This window comes from Pseudophryne corroboree, unplaced genomic scaffold (genome assembly GCF_028390025.1).
Source record: "Pseudophryne corroboree isolate aPseCor3 unplaced genomic scaffold, aPseCor3.hap2 scaffold_693, whole genome shotgun sequence".
Taxonomy (NCBI): Eukaryota; Metazoa; Chordata; class Amphibia; order Anura; family Myobatrachidae; genus Pseudophryne; species Pseudophryne corroboree.
In genome coordinates, this window is record NW_026970278.1 from 147,379 (window position 1) to 171,926 (window position 24,548).

At 46.1% G+C, this 24,548-nt stretch overlaps 1 protein-coding gene across 2 annotated transcripts in view; it reads left to right on the forward strand.

The window, feature by feature from the left end:
- The window catches only part of LOC135037957 (zinc finger protein 260-like), a 56,848-nt gene extending 44,576 nt beyond the window's left edge, over positions 1–12,272 (forward strand). Inside the window, exon 3 of one of the 2 annotated variants that reach the window (XM_063954608.1) lies at positions 7,957–12,272. In XM_063954608.1, the coding sequence (XP_063810678.1) occupies positions 7,957–9,542 (1,586 nt within the window). In that variant the 3' untranslated portion in view covers positions 9,543–12,272. The remainder of the gene's footprint in view (positions 1–7,956) is intronic. The other variant, XM_063954609.1, reaches the window with a different exon arrangement.
- Positions 12,273–24,548: the final 12,276 nt, after the last annotated feature.

Genomic DNA, 24,548 nt, shown 5'->3' on the forward strand with positions numbered 1-24,548 from the left:
GCCGCCCTGCTTCTTAGTCTGATCTCCGGCGGTGACTGCAGCGTGTATATCTCAAATCTGGCGCCGGTCCGCTAGCTCTCATTGGCTAACGAACCGGCACCTGATTTGAGCTATACACTCCACCGTCACTGCTGGAGACCAGACTGAGGAGGCAGGGCGGCAGGCAGGAGAGGCGCGGCTTTGGGTGTCTGGGTGGCAGTCGATCGCGATCGACTGTTTGGCCATCCCTGTCCTAAAGGATGCTGGGGACTCCGTAAGGATCATGGGGTATAGAAGGCTCCGCAGGAGACATGGGCACTCTAAAGACTTTAGATGGGTGTACACTGGCTCCTCCCTCTATGCCCCTCCTCCAGACCTCAGTTAGATCCTGTGCCCAGAGGAGACTGGGTGCACTGCAGGGGAGCTCTCCTGAGTTTCTCTGAAAAGACTTGTGTTAGGTTTATTATTTTCAGGGAGCACTGCTGGCAACAGGCTCCCTGCATCGTGGGACTGAGGGGAGAGAAGCAGACCTACTTAACTGATGGGCTCTCCTTCTTAGGCTACTGAACACCATTAGCTCCAGAGGGAGTCGGAACACAGGTGTCCTCGCTGTTCGTCTCGGAGCCGCGCCTCCTCACAGAGCCGGAAGATAGAAGCCGGGTGAGTATAAGAAGAAAGAAGACTTCACAGGCGGCAGAAGAATTCAGATCTTCCCTGAGGTAAGCGCGCAGCGGTAACGCTGTGCGCCATTGCTCCCACGATCACACACACAGGCGCCACAGTAAGGGTGCAGGGCGCAGGGGGGGCGCCCTGGGCAGCATTATAATACCTCAAATGGAGCTGTCAGAGTACAGATACTGCAGAGGCAGTATATTTTCAAATTCCCCACCAGTATAAATAAATAGAGCGGGACCGCAGCCCGCCATCGAGGGGGCGGGGCTTGATCCTCCAGCACTAACCAGCGCCATTTTCTCCACAGCATGCTGCAGAGAAGCTGCTCCCGGACTCTCCCCTGCTGAACACAGTAACAGGGGGCAAAAATGAGGGGGGGGGGGCACATTTAATTGGCACAATATTGGTGTATACACACATATATATATATATATATATATAAAAAGCGCTGACAGGCTGGGACTTTGTTCCAGCGTCAGTTGGCGCTGGGTGTGTGCTGGCATACTCTCTCTCTGTCTCTCCAAAGGGCCTTATTGTGGGTCAGTCCCCATAATAATATATATCACAGTGTGTTTGGGGGCATCAGTACGTGTGTCGGCATGTCTGAAGTGGAAGGCTCATCTAGAAAGAAGGCAGAGCAGATGATTGTGGTGTCTCTGTCGGCGCCGCCGACACCTGATTGGAAGGATATGTGGAATGTTTTAAATGCTAATGTGACTTTATTACATAAAAGATTGGACAAAGCAGAGTCCAGGGAGAAAGCAGGGAGTCAATCCATGGCTTTGACTGTGTCACAGGACCCTTCGGGGTCTCAAAAACATCTCTTTTCCCAGGTGGTAGATACTGATACTGACACGGATTCCGACTCCAGTGTCGACTATGAGGATGCTAGGCTGCACCCAAGGGTGGCCAAGAGTATTCAATATATGATTGTTGCAATAAAAGATGTTTTGCATATCACAGATGACCCCTCTGTCCCCGACACGAGAGTCTGCATGTTTAAGGGAAAGAAACCTGAGGTAACGTTTCCTCCATCTCATGAGCTGAACGCATTATTTGAAAAAGCTTGGGAAACTCCAGATAAGAAACTGCAAATTCCCAAGAGAATTATTATGGCGTATCCTTTCCCCTCACAGGACAGGTTACGATGGGAATCCTCGCCCACGGTGGACAAGGCTTTAACGCACTTGTCCAAAAAGGTGGACCTACCATCCCCTGATACGGCAGCCCTCAAGGATCCTGCTGATTGCAGGCAGGAAACTACCTTAAAATCAATTTATACACATACGGGTGCCCTACTAAGACCGGCGGTAGCGTCGGCATGGGTGGGTAGCGCAATTGCAGCGTGGGCAGATTCCTTGTCGTCTGACATTGACACCCTAGATAAAGATACCATTTTGTTGACCTTGGGTCACATTAAAGACGCAGCATTATATATGAGGGAAGCTGTGAGAGATATTGGGCTGTTGAGTTCAAAAGCCAATGCCATGGCAATTTCTGCTAGACTGTCCCTGTGGACCCGCCAATGGACAGGTGATGCTGATTCAAAAAGACATATGGAGACTTTGCCTTACAAAGGTGAAGTTTTATTTGGGGAGGGCCTCGCGGACCTGGTTACCACAGCTACTGAGGGTAAATCTTTTTTGCCTTATGTTCCCCCACAGCAAAAGAAAACACCTCAATATCAGATGCAGTCCTTTCGGTCGCATAAGTTCAGAAAGGGTCGGGGCTCTTCCTTCCTCGCCAGAGGTATAGGGAAAAGAGCGCCTGCTACAACTAGTTCCCAGGAGCAAAACTCCTCCCCGGCCTCTACAAAATCCACCGCATGACGCTGGGGCTCCGCTGAGGGAGTACGCGCCGGTGGGGGCACGTCTTCGACTCTTCAGCCAAGTCTGGGTTCAGTCGGACTTGGATCCTTGGGCGGTAGAAATTGTGTCCCAGGGCTACAAACTGGAATTCGAACATGTGCCTCCTCGACGATTTTTCAAATCAGCCTTGCCAGCTTCTTCCCCAGAGAGGGAAATAGTGGCAGCTGCCATACAAAAGCTGTGTCATCAGCAGGTGATTATCAAGGTTCCCCTACTACAACAGGGGAAGGGATTTTATTCAAGCCTTTTTGTGGTCCCGAAGCTGGTTGGTTCGGTCAGGTGCATTCTGAATCTAAAATCCCTGAACCTATATCTGAAAAGGTTCAAATTCAAGATGGAAGCTCTCCGGGCAGTGATCTCCAGCCTGGATGGAGGGGATTTTATGGTGTCGCTGGACATAAAGGATGCATACCTTCATGTCCCCATTTATCCTTCTCATCAGGCGGTACCTGAGATTCGCTGTACAGGATTGTCATTACCAGTTTCAGACGTTGCCGTTTGGGCTTTCCACGGCCCCGAGGATTTTCACCAAGGTGATGGCGGAACTGATGGTGCTCCTGCGCAGGCAAGGAGTCACAATTATCCCTTACTTGGATGATCTCCTGATAAAAGCGAGATCGAGAGATCAATTACTGAAAAGTGTGTCGCTCTCCCTGAGAGTGCTGCAGCAACACGGTTTGATTCTAAATCTACCAAAGTCGCAGTTGATTCCAACGACTCGGCTGTCATTTTTGGGCATGATTTTGGACACAGAAAAGAAGAGGGTTTTTCTCCCAACGGAAAAAGCCCAAGAACTCCAGAACATGGTCAGAGACCTGTTAAAACCAGGAAGAGTGTCAGTTCATCAGTGCACTCGTGTATTAGGAAAGATGGTGGCGGCCTACGAGTACATTCCATTCGGCAGGTCCCATGCAAGGACTTTTCAGTGGGATCTCCTGGACAAGTGGTCAGGCTCCCATCTGCACATGCATAGGAAGATAAGCTTGTCCCCCAGGGCCAGGGTCATTCTCCTGTGGTGGCTCCAGAGTACTCACCTTCTAGAGGGTCGCAGATTCGGCATTCAAGATTGGGTTCTTGTGACCACGGACGCGAGCCTCCGAGGGTGGGCAGCAGTCACACAGGGAAACAATTTTCAGGGAATATGGTCAAGCCAGGAGGCTTGTCTACCCATCAATGTGCTGGAATTAAGGGCCATATACAACAGGCCGACAGGCGGAGAATCTTCTTTGCAACCTACCGGTTCTGATACAATCACACAACGTCACAGCCGTGGCGCATGTAAACCGCCAGGGTGGGACAAAAAGCAGAGCAGCAATGGCAGAAGCCACCAGGATTCTTCGCTGGGCGGAAAATCATGTAAGCGCTCTGTCAGCGGTCTTCATTCCGGGAGTAGACAACTGGGAAGCAGACTTCCTCAGCAGACACGATCTCCACCCGGGAGAGTGGGGACTTCATCAAGAAGTCTTTGCAGAGGTGACAAGTTGTTGGGGACTTCCTCAAATAGACATGATGACGTCACGCCTCAACAGGAAGCTTCGGAAGTATTGTTCCAGGTCGAGGGACCCTCGGGCAGCGGCGGTGGACGCCCTGGTGACACCGTGGGTGTTTCAGTCGGTCTATATGTTCCCTCCACTTCCTCTCATCTCAAAAATACTGAGAATCATAAGATGAACAAGTGTGCAGACAATACTCATTGTTCCAGATTGGCCTCGAAGGGCCTGGTATGCAGATCTTCAGGGATTGCTCTCAGAAGATCCGTGGCCCCTTCCTGTCAGGGAGGACCTGCTCCTACAGGGGCCCTGCATGTTCCAAGACTTACCGCGGTTACGTTTGACGGCATGGCGGTTGAACACCAAATCCTAGCTAAGAAGGGTATTCCTGAGGAGGTCATCCCTACTCTTATTAAAGCTAGGAAGGCTGTTACGGCGAGACACTATCACCGTCTCTGGAGAAAATATGTGTCTTGGTGTGAAGCCAAGGATGCTCCTCAAGCCAAGGAGGCAGGGCGGCAGGCAGGAGAGGCGTGGCTTCGGCTGGCTGGGCGGCGGATCGCGTGGATATGGGCCTTAAGTTAGGCTCCATTAAGGTGCAGATTTCTGCCTTATCCATATTCTTTCAGAAGGAATTGGCCTTTCTTCCAGAAGTCCAGACTTTTGTAAAAGGTGTGTTGCACATCCAACCTCCTTTTGTGCCTCCCACCTTGGGACCTTAACGTGGTGTTACAGTTCCTTAAATCACACTGGTTTGAACCGCTTCAGACGGTTGAATTGAAGTTTCTTACTTGGAAAGTCATCATGTTATTGGCCTTGGCATCTGCGAGGCGGGTGTCCGAATTGGCCCCTATCTGATTTTCCATGCGGATCGAGCAGAGTTGAGAACTCGTCCTCAATTTCTGCCTAAGGTAGTTTCGTCATTTCATATGAACCAGACTATTGTGGTGCCTGTGGCTACGGGGGCCTTGGAGGAGTCCAAGTCCCTTGATGTAGTCAGGGCCTTAAAGAATTATTTAGCCAGAACGGCTAGGGTTCGGAAAACAGATGCACTGTTTGTCCTATATGCAGCCACCAAGGTTGGCCCTCCTGCATCTAAGCAGACTATTGCTCGCTGGATCTGTAACATGATTCAGCAGGCTCATTCTACGGCTGGATTGCCAGTACCAATTTCAGCAAAGGCCCATTCCACTAGGAAGGTGGGCTCTTCTTGGGCGGCTGCCCGAGGCGTCTCGGCATTACAGCTTTGCCGAGCAGCTACTTGGTCGGGGTCAAACACTTTTGCCAAGTTCTACAAGTTTGATTCCCTGGCTGATGAGGACCTCGTGTTTGCTCAGTCGGTGCTGCAGAGTCATCCACACTCTCCCGCCTGGTCTGGAGCTTTGGTATAAACCCCATAGTCCTTACGGAGTCCCCAGCATCCTCTAGGACGTAAGAGAAAATAAGATTTTAAACCTACCGGTAAATCTTTTTCTCCTAGTCCGTAGAGGATGCTGGGCGTCCGTCCCAGTGCGGACTACTTTCGGCAAGGCTTGTATATAGTTGTTGCATACATAAGGGTTATGTTACAGTTGAGTTCAGTCTCTGGCTGTTACTGTTTTTGTTCATGCTGTTAACTGGTTTATTATATATGTATGGTGTGGGCTGGTATGTATCTCGCCCTTGGATAACAAAATCCTTTTCCTCGTACTGTCAGTCTCCTCTGGGCACAGTCCTAACTGAGGTCTGGAGGAGGAGCATAGAGGGAGGAGCCAGTGCACACCCATTCTAAAGCTTTACAGTGCCCATGTCTCCTGCGGAGCCATCTATACCCCATGGTCCTTACGGAGTCCCCAGCATCCTCTACGGACTAGGAGAAAAAGATTTACCGGTAGGTTTAAAATCTTATTATTTCCTATGTTTCTCACCCAAGTTACTACTTTCTATATCTGATATGAATGTATACAACAGTTTTTTGAATGACGACAGGACCACATAATGCCATTGGAAGTCGTTGTATATATCTATAGGATTACAGTGGTGTGTCTTATAGGTCTATTCACAGATAACACCCGATTATGTTTATTTACTACTGTACGGTGGGCTATATGTGGTTTGATATTGTTGTCGTCCATAATGCTTTTAGTTTTAGTTTGTGTTTTCTTTTTGTATTGTAACCTAAACAAAAATCTATAATAAAAATTGTCGAATTAAAAAAAAAAAAAAAGGAGCAGTAGAACGCTGTCGGGAGGTTACATCAAGATGACTCCATTCAAAATGACATTCTCAGTCGGGGTGACGGGGGGTATCCGGGCCAAAATTTCAAGTAAACATGATGTAATGCAACTCAAATAACACAGTAATGACCGAGAAATTCCACTAGAGGTCAGCGTGATCACAGACGTGAAGTACTCAGCACAAAGAGACACAAATGGCAAAATATATTCAGTGGATAAATCCACAAAATAATATACTGTGAGGTTGTAATCAGAGTGTAATGAGCTGTACTCAGACGATACTTGATACTGGGCTCTGCATGTAGACTGAGAGGAAGTAGATGATAGTGGTACCATATAAATAGAAGGTAGTTTCACCTCCAGGCAAATGCTTCAATTTAGTGTAGTGACCCCGGTCCAGCCGTATTTAGCAGCTTATATTAATTTTAAACCTTATTGAACGCAAAGCATGCGATGACCGGGTACCAGGATCCAAGATCGCAGCCAGCTCACTTCTTAATATCACCACCGGGCTCCGGTGACTGTTGGCAGCCCGTTCTGTCCCCATCAGTGGAGGAAGAGCAAGTGCATCCACCTGAGGCAAAAGCGCCTCCAAGTCAGGTGGCCAGAGTGTGCAGGAAAGACTGTGCGCACTTAGCCCCAGAATACAGCCTATGTCTTCAGCGGCGTCACTAGGATGCAACAGTGAATGGTGCCCAGAGTGAGCGGAGCGAGTGACTTTAGGGCAGGAGGAGCGGGGGACTTAATAGATTGGGTCTTGGTCCCAGCGGCGGCTGAGAGCTATCAGGTAGGGTAGATAAGAAGCCACTTAGTGAGGAGAGCTCCAGGAAGCACGTCTGGATGGACCTCGCCCCACTTATTTATTATTTTATATAATAACGGATGACAGGTGTGGTACAGCCCTGCAAATGCAGATCCAATTTCTTTCTCATCAGACTCTGCTGTCTTCCCTGCACTCTCACTGAGATGTTCACTACTGCCAGTAGCACAAGTATGAGAAGCAGAAGTATGGCGACAGCTGTATAGATTCTGATATGTAATTCTCTGTATCATATTTACCGTACACACATCATCCTTATTACTATTGAGAGAATAGAGGTAAGACACTGATGATGGGGGTGTAAGAGTGGATTGTAACCTAGCAGATGATGATGATTGCAGGGTATTATATGGTGTATTGCATGTAAAATACTGTACCTTGTTCCACACACCTACTCTGCTGTAGCAAAATACCTTATATAAGGGTGAGTAACACATGTACAGGCTTACCAGCGTATGAGCACACGCTTAAAGGAATGCTACCTTACCAATGCTTCCAGGAGTAACGTTAGGAGACATTTCTCTGATCCATCAGCTCATATGACTGATGTTATTGTTCATCTAGAATCTCCAATTCATACGATATGTTCCCCATCCATTGTTTTACATTGGTGCTGACATAGGACTTGGCGAGTGACTACATCTCCATTTATACTTCATGGTTAGTTACCAGTACAAGAGAGAGAGATATCTAAGTCTTATCATAAAATTACATTTGTTATTGTGAGTGTTCTCAGGAGGGTGGACACAATGATAGTCTGAGACACAATATTATAAAGCCTTCATTAAAAGTTATGTTTTATTATACACACACATTTACAATTAAGTGTCCCAGAGAGTCGTCTTCTACTGTTTACAAGATTAATATTGTTACAGAAAATGTCACATTTCCATAATGTATTTTATTTCCAGCAGATGGACACACAAGCAGGAATATCACAAAAGGACATCTAAAGTTATCCCCGGATTGTGAAATAAGATATAATGACAGTATACAGGATTCTCCAGGAGATAACCCCATTACCCCAATTATACATCCAGTTCTATCAGCTGATCCCTCTGATCCTGGGAAATGTTCTCCTGATCACTCTGATATTGGTGCATCTGTTACAGCTCTGACAGAAGATACAGTGTTTCCGTGTTCTATAGATGCCAATTATTTTACACAGAACACAAAACCTATTAACCCACAGACAGGTAAGGCAGGTGAGAGGCCATTTCCATGTTCTGATTGTGGGAAATGTTTTAAATACAAATCGTTTCTTCATAGACATCAGAGAAGTCACACAGGTGAGAGGCCATTTCCATGTTCTGAGTGTGGGAAATGTTTTGCACAGAAATCAGATCTTGTTAAACATCAGCAAAGTCACACAGGTGAGAAGCCATTTCCATGTTATGAGTGTGGGAAATGTTTTGCACAGAAATCACTTCTTGTTATACATCAGAAAAGTCACACAGGTGAAAATCCATTTTCTTGCTATGAGTGCAGGAAATGTTTTACCCGGAAATCACAACTTGCTACACACCAAAGAAGTCACACAGGCGAGAAGCCATTTCCATGTTCTGAGTGTGGGAAATGTTTTGCGCATAAATCAGATTTTGTTAAACATTACAGAAGTCACACAGGTGAGAAGCCATTTCCATGTGCTGAGTGTGGGAAATGTTTTGCACGGAAATCAGATCTTGTTGAACATCAGAGAAGTCACACAGGTGAGAAGCCGTTTTCTTGCTCTGAGTGCGGGAAATATTTTTCCCGGAAATCACAACTTGCTACACACCAAAGAAGTCACACAGATGAGAAGCCATTTCCATGTTCTGAGTGTGGGAAATGTTTTGCGCAGAAATCAGATCTTGTTAAACATTACAGAAGTCACACAGGTGAGAAGCCATTTCCATGTTCTGAGTGTGGGAAATGTTTTGCACTCAAATCAGATCTTCTTAGACATCAGAGATATCACACAGGTGAGAAGCCATTTTCTTGCTCTGAGTGCGGGAAAAGTTTTACCTGGAAATCCAAACTTGTTATACATCAGAGAAGTCACACAGGTGAGAAGCCATTTCCATGTTCTGAGTGTGAGAAATATTTTGCATACAAATCAGATCTTGTTACACATCAGCAAAGTCACACAGGTGAGAAGCCATTTCCATGTTCTGAGTGTGAGAAATGTTTTGCAAACAAATCAAATCTTCTTAGACATCAAAGAAGTCACACAGCTGAGAAGCCATTTTTATGTTCTGAGTGTGGGAAATGTTTTGCACACAAATCAGATGTTCTTAGACATCAGAGAAGTCACACAGGTGAGAAGCCATTTTCTTGCTGTGAGTGTGGGAAATGTTTTACACAGAAATCAGATGTTCCTAGACATCAGAGAAGTCACACAGGTGAGAAGCCATTTTCTTGCTCTGAGTGTGGGAAATGTTTTACACAGAAATCAGATCTTGTTATACATCAGAGAAGTCACACAGGTGAGAGGCCATTTCCATACTCTGAGAAATAAATATCTTGTTGCACAAAATAGACATCACTCAGGTGAGGAACCATTTTAATATTCTGGAGTATACTCATCATTGCCATGCGTTGTTCTTCAAGGTTCTTATCCTATCTCCTATACTTTTTGCAGTATACAGTTAGGTCCATAAATATTGAAACATTGATACAAGTCTCGTATTTTGGGCGCTATACACCACCACAATGGATTTGAGATGAAACAAACAAGATGTGCTTTAACTGCAGACTTTCCGCTTTAGTTTGAGTGTATTTACATCCAAATCAGGTGAACGGTGTAGGAATTACAACGATTTCTATACATGCCTCCCAATTTTTAAGGGACCAAAAGTAATGGGACAATCGACTCAAAAGGTATTTCATGGACAGGAGTGGGCTATTCCCTCGTTATTTCATCATCAATTAAGCAGGTAAAAGGTCGAGTAGATTCCAGATGTGACATTTGCATTTGAAATCTGTTGCTGTCGACTCTCAATATGAGATCCAAAGAGCTGCCACTATCAGTGAAGCAAGTCATCCTTAGGCTGAAAAATCAAAACAAACCCATCAGAGAGATCGCAAAAACATTAGGTGTGGCCAAATCAACTGTTTGGAACATTCTTAAAAAGAAAGAACGCACCGGAGAGCTTAGCAACACCAAAAGACCCGGAAGACCACGGAAAACAACTGTGGTGGATGAAAGAATTATTTCCCTGGTGAAGAAAAACCCCTTCACAACAGTTGCCCAGATCAAGAACACTCTCCAGGGGGTTTATTTACTAATATTCGTGTTTGTGCCATTTTTATGGGAGTTTGAGCTCAAATTTTATCGGACTTAATTTACTGCAACTTTTTGAATCAATATACGGTAATTTCCTAAGCTGCCGAGTTTTCTAGTTTCGTATTTTCCGATGTCGATGTGATTCATATTGTCGGGCAGTGTGTTACGGGAGTGATTAGTAAAACACTGCCTGACATAACACAATGAATCCCGGCCGGATCTGTGAGATCCGTGCAGGGCTTCATTGTGTACGTTCTGAGAAATGATGAAAGGGTTAAAATTAGATTTAAAAAATTGTGTGGGGTCCCCCCCTCCTATGCATAACCAGCCTCGGGCTCTTTGAGCCGGTCCTGTTTGTAAAAATACAGGGGGAAAAATGTGTAGGGTTCCCCCATATTTAAAAAACCAGCACTGGGCTCTGCGCCTGGTCCTGGTTCAAAAAAATACAGGGGACAAAAGACATAGGGGTCCCCCATATTTTTTAAACCAGCACCGGGCTCCACTAGCCAGTGAGATAATGCCACAGCCGGGGGACACTGTTATACTAGTCCCTGCAGCCATGGCATTACCCCCAACTAGTCAACCCTGGCCAGGGTACCCTGGAGGAGTGGGGACCCCTTAAATAAAGGGTTCTCCCTCTCCAGCCACCCAAGGGCCAGGGGTGAAGCCTGAGACTGTCCCCCCATCCGTGATCGGTGGATGGGAGGCTGATAGCCATAGTTTAAAATAAAAGAATAATGTTTTTTTTAGAACTACAAGTCCCAGCAAGCCTCCCTGCAAGCTGGTACTTGGAGAACCACAAGTACCAGCATGCTGGAAAATAATGGGCCCGCTGGTATGTGTAGTTCTACCAAAAAATACCCCAAAAAATACACAAGACACACACCATGAAAGTACAATTTTAATTTACATACATGCACACTTACACACATACATACTTACCTATGTTGACACAGAGCCCCTCGGACCTCTTCCCCAGTAGAATCCACGGGGTACCTGTAAATAAAAAATATACTTACAAACAATCCTGTGTAGATCGGTCCTCTTCTTTATCTTTGTAATCCACGTACTTGTTAAAATAACAAAACGAACAACCCGAACCACCCACTGAATGGGGTCCCATGTATACAATGGAACCCCTTTCCTCGACTGGCGGGACCCCCCGTGACTCTGACTGTCAGTGAAGGTCCCGCCAGCCAATCAGGGAGCACCACGTCATGGCACTCTCCTGATTGGCTGTGCGCTCCTGCACTGTTAATCAGGAGGAGCGCACTGGTTACAATGTAGCGGTGCGGAGCTCCATTGTAACCAGTGATGGGAACTTTGTGGTCTGCGGTTAACAGCAAAGTTAATTGGGGTCACCCATTATGAATAGCCCCAACACTGCCGCGATTTGTGATTAGTAAATTCCTGTGTTGCCACTTAGAAAAAAAAACTGACAAAATCGGGACTTTAGTAAATAAACCCCACAGGAGGTAGGTGTATATGTGTCAACAATCAAGAGAAGACTTCACAAGAGTGACTATAGAGGGTTCACCACAAAAACAGGAAGTCCAGATTAGAGATTGCCATACAACATCTAATAAGGCCTTTTACAGTTCTGGAACAACATCCTATGGACAGATGAGACAAAGATCAACTTGTACCAGAGTGATGGGAAGAGAAGAGCATGCAGAAGGAAAGGAACTGCTCATGATCCAAAACATACCACCTCATCAGTGAAGCATGGTGGTGGTAGTGTCATGGCGTGGGCATGTATGGCTGCCAATGGAACTGGTTCCCTTGTATTTATTGATAATGTGACTACTGACAAAAGCATTTCTTTGGGAGTTATTAGCGTAAACCACTAGTGGGTTTATCACTAAAAAGAGAGCTTAGTGTGTGGCGCACTCTTTTGTAATGATTTTGTTAATGACAAAGTAAAAAATGTACTTTTACTAATATCTGAAAATAAATCTCTTAATCGGGCATGGTACCCTTTTGATAGCCTGAGAGTATATGAATCGTGATGTGTTGCCCTAAAATGGAATAATATCAGTTTGAATCAAACTCCTCAATTAAGTTGGGGCAATTTCAACTGTGTTAAGCCTAATAACATTGTTAGAATTCTATCGTATCAGCTCTGATTTGTCAATATATGAGAACCTTCTTCAATTTAATTAGTGGTCTCTTATAAGAGTCTGATATTAGCTGCTCCATGTAGAGTATCACCTCCAGCGTATGATGAAATAATAATCAGTGATAGTAGGTTTGACATTAATTGAAAATATGAACATTGGAGAAAAAAAATTCTCCCATGCCACTGAGGGCTTCAGTGTCCAAATGTATACTGTATCCTTTTACCAGTCTATTAATCAGAGCTATATAAACCTGTGCAGTCAGCTATTAGACACAATATAATACATCATGGAGACAGTGTATTACTAGAAGCCTGTTTACAAGAAATGAATGTGATAGATATACAGTGTCTAATACAGAGGAAAGTACAATCAATCAGATATAAGAGTACATGTAATAAGAGATACTGTATCCTCTCAGAAATCACTCCTTATAATACATTCACAGATATATATGTTACGTTCCTGATTCTCAGAACTGGAGAGATGTAGTGATGCGAGTTCAGAGCACCAGAACGTGACGCTGAACTAAGGAGAGGTACAGGAATAGCCCCTAGCACCCTACCTCCGTTGTCTTACCCGTGTGGTCGACTCACGCCTGAATGACTATGGTTTCTTGGGCCCACGGCAGCCGCGTTTGAAGGACGGATTAGGTCTGCCCAACTCCGATGCCCCCTTGTCTTAGATAGAGACAAAGCGTGACCCGAGACAGGGTAATAACAAGGGGACCTCTAACTAAAACAAACAGAAGCTAGGGGCTACTAACTACCCTAAAACTAAAGGTATGTGTGGCACGCCGCCAAGGAAAAAGAACAACAAAAGATACCACTGTCCGTTCCCCCACACGGCACCGCCGAGTTCCGGGGAGGACAGTGAAAAGCGGAAACCTGCGCAAAAACCACCAACACAAAAGTAATACAAAGTTTGAGCGGCCTAGGCCGCAACTCATGGCAGAAGCCGCTACTAACGAAACCGGGAGAGAACCCCAAGTAACGAGAACCCTCGGATGACTGTAACAGGTTCGTTTTGGACAGGAAGGATTCCCAGGACCGGCTTCAGAACTCCAGGACACGGGAGCAGGATCGACCAGATACAACTGACCAGGAACAGACGTTACCAGGCAGGAACAGCATGCAGGAAGCTATCACCGGCGTCTGTGCCAGGTAGTGAGGGAGAATATAACAGGGAACCCTCCAATAGCTGCAGTGAAGCTTGATTAGTAATGTCGTGCAGCTGCCCTGCTGCACGACCAGAGCTAACAGGTGTGATGATAGACAGGAAGCAACGGGGAACGCGGTTAGACAGAGGCGTCCCCGTTGCTAAGGGCCCGGCGGCTCAGCACGCACGGCGTCCTAGCGTTGCTAGGGACCTGGCGGCTCAGCGCGCACGGCGTCCTAGCGTTGCTAGGGACCCGGCGGCTCAGCGCGCACGGCGTCCCCTAGTTGCTAGGCGCCGGGAGGTCAGGGAAGGAGGTGCGGCGGTCGTGAGCATCGCTCGGAAACAGACTGAGCAGGCGCCGTGGACCGCGGCACCTAACAATATGTTGCTCCCTTCCAAGGAAAAAAGTTGCACAATGAAGTGTGTCAGAAGCTCGGACATGCACTTTTCATTTGTTGTATGCAGAAATAATCAGTTAATCATTAATCAACAATTTAAATCTGACTGCAATTGTTATTTATCCAAAACCACATGCAGATAGTGGTATAATATTCTGAGAAAAAATAGGATTCACCTATTATACAGGTTGAGTATCCCATATCCAAATATTCCGAAATACAAACTTTTTAGAGAGTGAGATAGTGAAACCTTTGTTTTTTGATGACTCAATGTACACACACTTATTTTAAAACACAAGTTATTAAAAATATTGTATTAAATGACCTTCAGGCTGTGTGTATAAGGTGTATATGAAACATAAATTAATTGTGTGAATATAGACACACTTTGTTTAATGCACAAATTTGTAAAAAGTATTGGCTAAAATTACCTTCATGGCTGTGTGTATAAGGTGTATATGAAACATAAATGCCTTCTGTGCTTAGACTTGGGTCCCATCACCATGATATCTCATTATGGTATGCAATTATTCCAAAATACAGAAAAATCCCATATCCAAAATACCTCTGGTCCCAAGCATTTTGGATAAGGGAGACTCAACCTGTAATATGAACACTGTTAGCGGCACAATAAGACCCTTAGTTATATTCCATGTTCATATAATCATCTAAACATCTATCCCAGATTGTATGGCGCACACATATGATCATCTATCCCAGATTGTATGGCGCACACATATGATCATCTATCCCAGATTGTATGGCGCACACATATGATCATCTATCCCAGATTGTATGGCGCACACATATGATCATCTATCCCAGATTGTATGGCGCACACATATGATCATCTACCCCAGATTATATGGCGCACACATATGATCATCTACCCCAGATTGTATGGCACACACATATGATCATCTATCCCAGATTGTATGGCGCACACATATGATCATCTACCCCAGATTGTATGGCGCACACATATGATCATCTATCCCAGATTGTATGGCGCACACATATGATCATCTATCCCAGATTGTATGGCGCACACATATGATCATCTATCCCAGGTTGTATGGCGCACACATATGATCATCTATCCCAGATTGTATGGCGCACACATATGATCATCTATCCCAGATTGTATGGCGCACACATATGATCATCTATCCCAGGTTGTATGGCGCACACATATGATCATCTATCCCAGATTGTATGGCGCACACATATGATCATCTATCCCAGGTTGTATGGCGCACACATATGATCATCTATCCCAGATTGTATGGCGCACACATATGATCATCTATCCCAGGTTGTATAGCGCACACATATGATCATCTATCCCAGATTGTATGGCGCACACATATGATCATCTATCCCAGATTGTATGGCGCACACATGATCATCTATCCCAGATTGTATAGAACACACATATATCGTTAATCAATGATTTGGAAGCAAACATAGGTATGTTACTATAGATAGGAAAAGGGTCCCGGTGTGAAACGACGGCCTCTCCTTCTGCTGCTGTTCCGTGTGCCGGGGTTAAAACCTAGGCGGTGAATGGAAACAATGAGAGGGGGGAAGTACCGTCCACCTCGGGACAGAAGAAACAGTGCGAGCAGCTTCTGCTGTCCCCGCTTCACATCCCCTCTCCCCTGTTGTGTGTGCACATTGCAGGGGGGGCTGCAGCCGCGAGGCTCTGAATGCCTATTGTGTTGCAGTCTCCGGTGTGCTGGTGAGATAACACTGGAGGGTCTCCGTATATTGCCGGGAGCCGCTGGGGTGCTGGACACCGGGCCGGGTGTTACTCCCGCACCTCCGGATGTCATACGCGTCCTCGCTCCCCCTGATGACGTACGTTTCGCATAAGCTTGGTCACATCAGTGACGCTGTCAGGGTAAGGATGGTATTTAGAGCTGATGCAGAGAGCGCATTGGCTGTACTGTTAGGGGATCAGATCGCTAGTAAATAAACAGTTACCCATTCATTATCCCTGAACCGAATAAAGGAATTATAGTCAGATGATGAAATCAGTCTCATTATCCTTGGTACAGTAATGCAATGAAAAATCAGGACATAGCCCTTGTTACAGACAGCACATGTCTTAGTATATTTCTGCCCATTAAGCATTTTCTCTGACGTCCTAGTGGATGCTGGGGACTCCGTAAGGACCATGGGGAATAGCGGCTCCGCAGGAGACTGGGCACATCTAAAGAAAGCTTTAGGATCACCTGGTGTGCACTGGCTCCTCCCCCTATGACCCTCCTCCAAGCCTCAGTTAGATTTCTGTGCCCGACGAGAAGGGTGCACACTAGGGGCTCTCCTGAGCTCTTTGTGAAAGTTTTAGTTTAGGTTTATATTTTCAGTGAGACCTGCTGGCAACAGGCTCACTGCATCGAGGGACTAAGGGGAGAAGAAGCGAACTCACCTGCGTGCAGAGTGGATTGGGCTTCTTAGGCTACTGGACATTAGCTCCAGAGGGACGATCACAGGTTCAGCCTGGATGGGTCACCGGAGCCGCGCCGCCGTCCCCCTTACAGAGCCAGAAGAGCGAAGAGGTCCGGAAAAATCGGCGGCAGAAGACGATCCTGTCTTCAGATAAGGTAGCGCACAGCACCGCAGCTGTGCGCCATTGCTCTCAGCACACTTCACACTCCGGTCACTGAGGGTGCAGGGCGCTGGGGGGGGCAGCGCCCTGAGACGCAATAAATCGATAAAAAAAACCTTATATGGCTAAAATAAATGCATCACATATAACTCCTGGGCTATATGGATGCATTTAACCCCTGCCAAAACATACAGAAAAAGGATGATAAGGACGCCGAGAAAGGGGCGGAGCCTATCTCCTCAGCACACTGGCGCCATTTTCCCTCACAGCTCAGTTGGAGGGAAGCTCCCTGGCTCTCCCCTGCAGTCACTACACTACAGAAAGGGGTTAAAAAAGAGAGGGGGGCACAAATTAGGCGCAGTATATAACAATACAGCAGCTATAAAGGGAAAAACACTTATATAAGGTTATCCCTGTATATATATATAGCGCTCTGGTGTGTGCTGGCAAACTCTCCCTCTGTCTCCCCAAAGGGCTAGTGGGGTCCTGTCCTCTATCAGAGCATTCCCTGTGTGTGTGCTGTGTGTCGGTACGTTGGTGTCGACATGTATGAGGAGAAAAATGATGAGGAGACGGAGTAGAGTGTCTGAAATAGTGTTGTCACCCCCTAGGGGGTCGACACCTGCGTGGATGTACTGTTGAAATTGCGTGACAGTGTCAGCTTTGTATAAAAGACAGTGGTTGACATGAGACAGCCGGCTACTCAGCTTGTGCATGTCCAGACGTCTCATACAGGGGCCCTAAAGCGCCCGTTACCTCAGATACAGACGCCGACAAGGGTACTGACTCCTGTGTCGACGGTGAAGAGACAACCGTGATTTCCAATAGGGCCACACATTGCACGATTGAGGCAATGGAAAAAGTTTACACTTTTCTGATAATATGAATACCACCAAAAAAAGGGGTATTATGTTTGGTGAGGAAAAACTTCCTGTAGTTTTCCTGAATCTGAGAAATAAAATGAGGTGTGTGATGATGCGTGGGTTTCCCCCCGATAACAATTGATAATTTCTAAAAAGTTATTGGCAGTATACCTTTTCCCGCCAGAGGTTAGGGTGCGTTGGGAAACACCCCCTAGGGTGGATAAAGCGCTCACACGCTTGTAAAAACAAGGGCTCTACCCTCTCCTGAGATGGCCGCCCTTAAGGATCCTGCTGATAGAAAGCAGGAGCGTATCCTAAAATGTATTTACACACATACTGGTGTTATACTGCGACCAGCAATCGCCTCAGCCTGGATGTGCAGTGCTGGGTTGGCGTGGTCGGATTCCCTGACTGGAAATATGATATCCTAGATAAGGACAGTATATTATTGCCTATAGAGCAATTAAAAGATGCATTTCTATATATGCATGATGCACAGCGGAATATTTGCCGACTGGCATCAAGTATAAGTGCGTTGTCCAATTATTCCAGTAAAGTGGTCAGGTGATGCGGATTCCAAACGGCATTTGGAAGTATTGCCTTAAAAGAGGGGATGTACCCCAGGTCGCCTCTCAAAATAAGACGCCGTATTATCAGGCGCAGTCCTGGTTGGCAAGCGGACAAAAGGGTTCCTCTTTTCTGCTCGTGACAGAGGGAGAGGAAAATGGCTGCAGAGATCAGCCAGTTCCAAGGAACAGAAACCCTTTTCCGCCTCTGCCAAGCCCTCAGTATGACGCTAGGGCTTTACAAGTTCAGGCACGGTGGGGTCCCGTTCTCAATGAATTTCAGTGCGCAGTGGGCTCACTCGCAAGTGGACCCCTGGATCCTTCAGATAATATTTCAGGGGTACAAATTGGAATTCGAGACGTATTCCCCTTGCCGTTTCCAAAAGTCTGTTTTACCGACGTCTCCCGCTGACAGGGAGGCAGTTTTGGAAGCCATTCACAAGCTGTATTCCCAGCAGGTGATAATCAAGGTACCCCTCCTGCAACAGGGAACGGGGTATTATTCCACACTATTGTGGTACCGAAGCCAGACGGCTCGGTGAGACCGATTTTAAAATCTAAAATCTTTGAACACTTGCATACAGAGGTTCAAATTCAAAATTGAGTCACTCAGAGCAGTGATTGCAAACCTGGAAGAAGGGGACTACATGATGTCTCGGGACATCAAGGATGCTTACCTTCATGTCAAAATTTACCCTTCTCACCAAGGGTATTTCAGGTTATGGTACAGAACTGTATCAGTTCGGACGCTGCCATAGGGATGGTCCACGGCACCCCGGGTCTTTACTGAAGTAATGACCGAAATGATGATATTCCTTCGAAGGAAGGGAATTTTAGTTATCCTTTACTTGGACGATTCCCTGATAAGGGTAAGATCCAGGGAACAGTTGGAGTTCGGTGTAGCACTATATCAGGTAGTGTTGCGGCAGCACGATTGGATTTTCAATATTCCAAAATCGCAGCTGATTCCGACGACTTGTCTTCTGTTCCTAGGGATGATTCTGGACATAGTCCAGAAAGAAGGTGCTTCTCCCGGAGGAGAAAGCCAGGGAGTTATCCGAGCTAGTCAGGAACCTCCTAAAACCGAACCAAGTCTCAGTGCATCAATGCACAAGGGTTCTGGGTAAAAATGGTGGCTTCCTACGAAGCAATCCCATTCGGCAGATTCCACGCACAGTGGAACCTTCTGGACAAATGGTCCGGGTCGCATCTTCAGATGCTTCAGCGGATAACCCTGTCACCAGGGACAAGGGTATCCATCCTGTGGTGGTTGCAGAGTGCTCATCTTCTAGAGGGCCGCAGATTCGGCATTCGGGACTGGGTCCTGGTGGCCACGGATGCCAGCCTGCGAGGCTGGGGAGCAGTCACACAGGGAAGGAATTTCCAGGGCTTATGGTCAAGCCTGGAGACATCTCTTCATATAAACATTCTGGAACTAAGGGCCATTTACAATGCCCTAAGTCAAGCGAAACCCCTGCTTCAGGGTCAGGCGGTATTGATCCAATCGGACAACATCACGTCAGTCGCCCACGTAAACAGACAGGGCGGCACGAGAAGCAGGAGGGCAATGGCAGAAGCTGCAAGGATTTTAGCTGGGCGGAAAATCATGTGATAGCACTGTCAGCAGTGTTCATTCCGGGAGTGGACAACTGGGAAGCAGACTTCCTCAGCAGACACGACCTTCACCCGGGAGAGTGGGGACTTCACCCAGAAGTCTTCCACCTGATTGTAAACCGTTGGGAAAAACAAAAGGTGGACATAATGGCGTCCCGTCTAAACAAAAAACTAGACAGATATTGCGCCAGGTCAAGGGACCCTCAGGCAATAACGGTGGACGCTCTGGTAACACCGTGGGTGTACCAGTCAGTGTATGTGTTCCCTCCTCTGCCCCTCATACCAAAAGTACTGAGAATCATAAGAAGGAGAGGAGTAAGAACTATACTCGTGGTTCCGGATTGGCCAAGAAGGACTTGGTATCCGGAACTTCAAGAGATGCTCACGGACGAACCGTGGCCTCTACCTCTAAGAAAGGACCTGCTCCAGCAAGGGCCTTGTCTGTTCCAAGACTTACCGCGGCTGCGTTTGACGGCATGGCGGTTGAATGCCGGATCCTGAAGATCCCTACCCTGGTCAAGGCCAGGAAAGACGTAACCGCAAAACATTATCACCGCATTTGGCGAAAATATGTTGCGTGGGGTGAGGCCAAGAAGGCCCCTACAGAGGAATTTCAACTGGGTCGTTTCCTCCATTTCCTGCAAACAGGACTGTCTATGGGCCTAAAATTAGGGTCCATTAAGGTTCAAATTTCGGCCCTGTCGATTTTCTTCCAAAAAGAACTGGCTTCAGTGCCTGAAGTTCAGACATTTGTAAAAGGGGTGCTGCATATACAGTCTCCTTTTGTGCCTCCAGTGGCACCTTGGGGATCTCAATGTTGTGTTGAGTTTCCTAAAGTCACATTGGTTTGAACCACTCACCACTGTATACTTAAAATATCTCACATGGAAGTGACGAGTTAGCCCTGGTTTTCAGCCAGGCGTGTGTCAGAATTGGCGGCTTTATCATATAAAAGCCCTTACTTAATATTTCATTCTGAAAGGGCAGAATTGAGGACTCGTCCTCAAATTTTCTACCTAAGGTGGTTTCTGCATTTCACATGAACCAACCTATTGTGGTGCCTGCGGCTACTAAGGACTTGGAGGATTCCAAGTTGCTTGACGTGGTCAGGACCCTGAAAATACATGTTTCCAGGACGGCTGGAGTCAGAAAATCTGACTCGCTGTTTATCCTGTATGCACCCAACAAACTGGGTGCTCCTGCTTCTAAGCAGACGATTGCTCGTTGGATTTGTAGTACAATTCAGCTTGCACATTCTGTGGCAGGCCTGCCACAGCCAAAAATCTTAAAATGCCCACTCCACAAGGAAGGTGGGCTCATCTTGGGCAGCTGCCCGAGGGGTCTCGGCTTTACAACTTTGCCGAGCAGTTACTTGGTCAGGAGCAAATACGTTTGTAAAATTCTACAAATTTGATACCCTGGCTAAAGAGGACCTGGAGTTCTCTCATTCGGTGCTGCAGAGTCATCCGCACTCTCCCGCCCGTTTGGGAGCTTTGGTATAATCCCCATGGTCCTTACGAAGTCCCCAGCATCCACTAGGACGTCAGAGAAAATAAGAATTTACTTACCGATAATTCTATTTCTCGTAGTCCGTAGTGGATGCTGGGCGCCCATCCCAAGTGCGGATTGTCTGCAATACTGGTACATAATTATTGTTACCAAAAAAAAAAAAAAAAATTTGGGTTATTGTTGTAGTGAGCCATCTTTTCTAGAGGCTCCTCTATTATCATGCTGTTAACTGGGTTCAGATCCCAAGTTGTACAGTGTGATTGGTGTGGCTGGTATGAGTCTTACCCGGGATTCAAAATCCTTCCTTATTGTGTACGCTCGTCCGGGCACAGTATCCTAACTGAGGCTTGGAGGAGGGTCATAGGGGGAGGAGCCAGTGCACACCAGGTGATCCTAAAGCTTTCTTTAGATGTGCCCAGTCTCCTGCGGAGCCGCTATTCCCCATGGTCCTTACGGAGTCCCCAGCATCCACTACGGACTACAAGAAATAGAATTATCGGTAAGTAAATTCTTATTTTTTATTAAAGTGAAAGTTTTTATTGAGAGTGATCAATAACCAAAACAATGTCGTACAAATCCAGGTAAAGATGCGGAACATGCAGATAAAAGACTTGTCCGCATAGTGTCATAGAATTACAACATAAAAAAGTGTTCAAACAATGTTAGAGTGAAATATACAGTTCCATGAAAATATAGGCTATGAAATGATAGCAGCATACAACCTGTGTAGATTGAAACGTGTACGTGATCAATCTCTTTTTATTTTTCATTTATAGTATAGATCCTATACCAAAACTGAGAAAAAACTTGTTAGAAGTAAAATAAAAAAAATAAACAAATAAGGAAAGAGAAAGAGGAAATGTAAAAACAAAAGGGGAAAGTTACAGATAAGGAAACGGGAGGTTGTATGTAAGTCCAAACAAAGATAACAGAAGAGGAAATGGCAGAGTCTGGGTATTAATAGAGAATGCGTGAGGTACCACGGGGACCAAATTTTGTGGAATTGGGCCACAGTGTTATTCCGCAGGCTAGTGATATATTCCACATTGGTTAAATAATTAATTTTAGTCATCAGTAATGCCTTGGAGGGTGGTTTGTGATCCTTCCAGCATTTAGCAATCAGGGATTTAGCCGCCATACAGAATTGCATAACAAGCTTATCATGGGTTTTGGGCAGTGACGGTATGGGGGCATAAAGTAAAGCAATTTCAGGAGAGAGATCTGTTATGTCCGCAAGTTTGAGCGATGAGCGCTCCAACTGTGTTCCAGAAGGGGCAGACAGAGGAGCTTGTCCACCAGACGTGGAAAAAAGTGCCCGCCTCTCCACAAAGTCTCCTGCATAAATTCGAGGTCACAGAGAAAATGGAATGAAGTCTGGAGGGGACTAGATACCATCTGGTATAAACTTTATAACATGTCTCCCTAAGTGCCACACTAATAGAATCTTTAGCAATGCGCAATCTAATGTCTCCCCATTGATCGTCATCCAACGGATAGGAGAGATCTGATTCCCTGGCTAATTCATGGGGTTCACAGGTAGGAGGATCTGGAGCCAAAATAGAGTTATATATTGTTTAGATGTTCCCTTTTTTGCCAATTGACAGTAAACACATATGTTCAAATGAGGTGGGTGATCTCAAAGGAGTAGTTTTAAGTTGTGATTTAAGAAAGTTAAGAATTTGAATATAATGGTAATGACACGAGGATGGAATACCAAGGCGTTCTTGAAAATCTCCAAAAGAGGTCGGTGCAGAATGGCCCTTAACGTGGATAAATCTCGTGACCCCTTGAGATTGCCATGGGGCTGCCATATGTCGTTCACTGCCTGGGGGGAAGGCGGGGTGACCCCAGATAGGTGACAGAGGTGAGGGGTATGAGAAAAGATTATAAGTGGTGCGTGGTTTGTCCCACAATCCGAGGGTGAATTTAATCGTTGGGACTGAATAGGCCGAGGCTGGTCTGCAGGACCTGGGTAGCCACAGTAGGGAGTCCAGGGGGATACCCTGATATATTGAGTTCTCAATATCGACCCATTTTCTGATCCCTCAGGGGGAATGCCAGGACACTACGTGGTTAAGTTGACAGGCATTAAAATAAGCCTGAAGATTAGGATATTCCAAACCGCCTGAGGTTGCACTCTTGGTCAATATGGTTCGTCTTAATCAAGATTTACGATGAGCCCAAATGAATTTGTGGCACAGTGTTTGCAGGGAAGCCAAAGTCACTCGGGACACCATTGTCAGAACTGTTTGGAACAGATAAAGGATACGGGGAAGGAAATTCATTTTTAGGGCGTTAATCCGTCCAATCCATGAGATATATAGTCGATCCCATTTATCTAGGTCTTGTGTGAGTGTTTTCATTATAGGAACATAATTAGCCTGATAGAGGCTAGTATAGGATTTAGTGATACATATGCCAAGGTATTTGATAGCCGAGGGCCTCCAGAGAAAAGGGAAAGAAGAGGTCAAAGTCAAATTAGTATGGGATGAGACATTAAATGCGAGGGCCTCAGATTTGGTATGATTTATTTTATAACCAGAGAGGGAAACGTACAAACGTAGTTCTTTCTGTAGGTTAGGAAGAGAAATCAAGGGGGTTAGAAAGAGTCACGAGCACGTCATCCGCAGACAGAGATATTTTATATGAGCCCTGCCCCACAGTAATACCCCCAATATCAGTATTGAGTCTAATATGGGCTGCAAGAGATTCAATACATAAGGCGAAAAGTAGGGGAGAGAAAGGGCAACCCTGACGAGTGCCGTTCTTTAAACTAAAGCGGGGTGAGCTTAATCCATTAGTCAGGACCGCAGATGAGGAGTTAGAATAGAGGGCCCGCTACTGCAGTGATGAAATGACCATGGAGGCCAAACGGAGATAATGTAGAAAACAAAAAAGGCCAAGAGATGCGATCAAACGCCTTTTCGGCGTCAAGCGCCAGAGCAATTGCTGGTGTTTTCGTTGAGTTTATATGATGAATTATGTTAACAATATGTCTGGTGTTGTCCAAGGCCTGGCGGCCGGGAATAAATGCCACTTGATCAGGGTCTATTAATGACGGCAACACAGTATTCAGGCGAGATGCCAGTACTTTGGCAAAAAGCTTGAGCTCTGTATTTATCAAAGAGATGGGTCTATAATTTGAGCAATAGGAGGGGTCCTTTTCGGGTTTCGGGATTACTATAATGCTAGAGGTCGTGGAGTCAGTGTGAAAAGGGGCGCCCTGCATTATTTTATTAAACAAAAAGACCATATGAGGAATAAGCTGAGGGGCGAAAGTTTTGTAGTACGCCATCGGGTAGCCGTCCGGGCCATGAGCCTTAGAAAGCTTCTGGGTTTTCAGTGCTGTTTCGATTTCTTCAGCAGAAATATCAACATTGAGAGCAGAGTTAGTTGAAT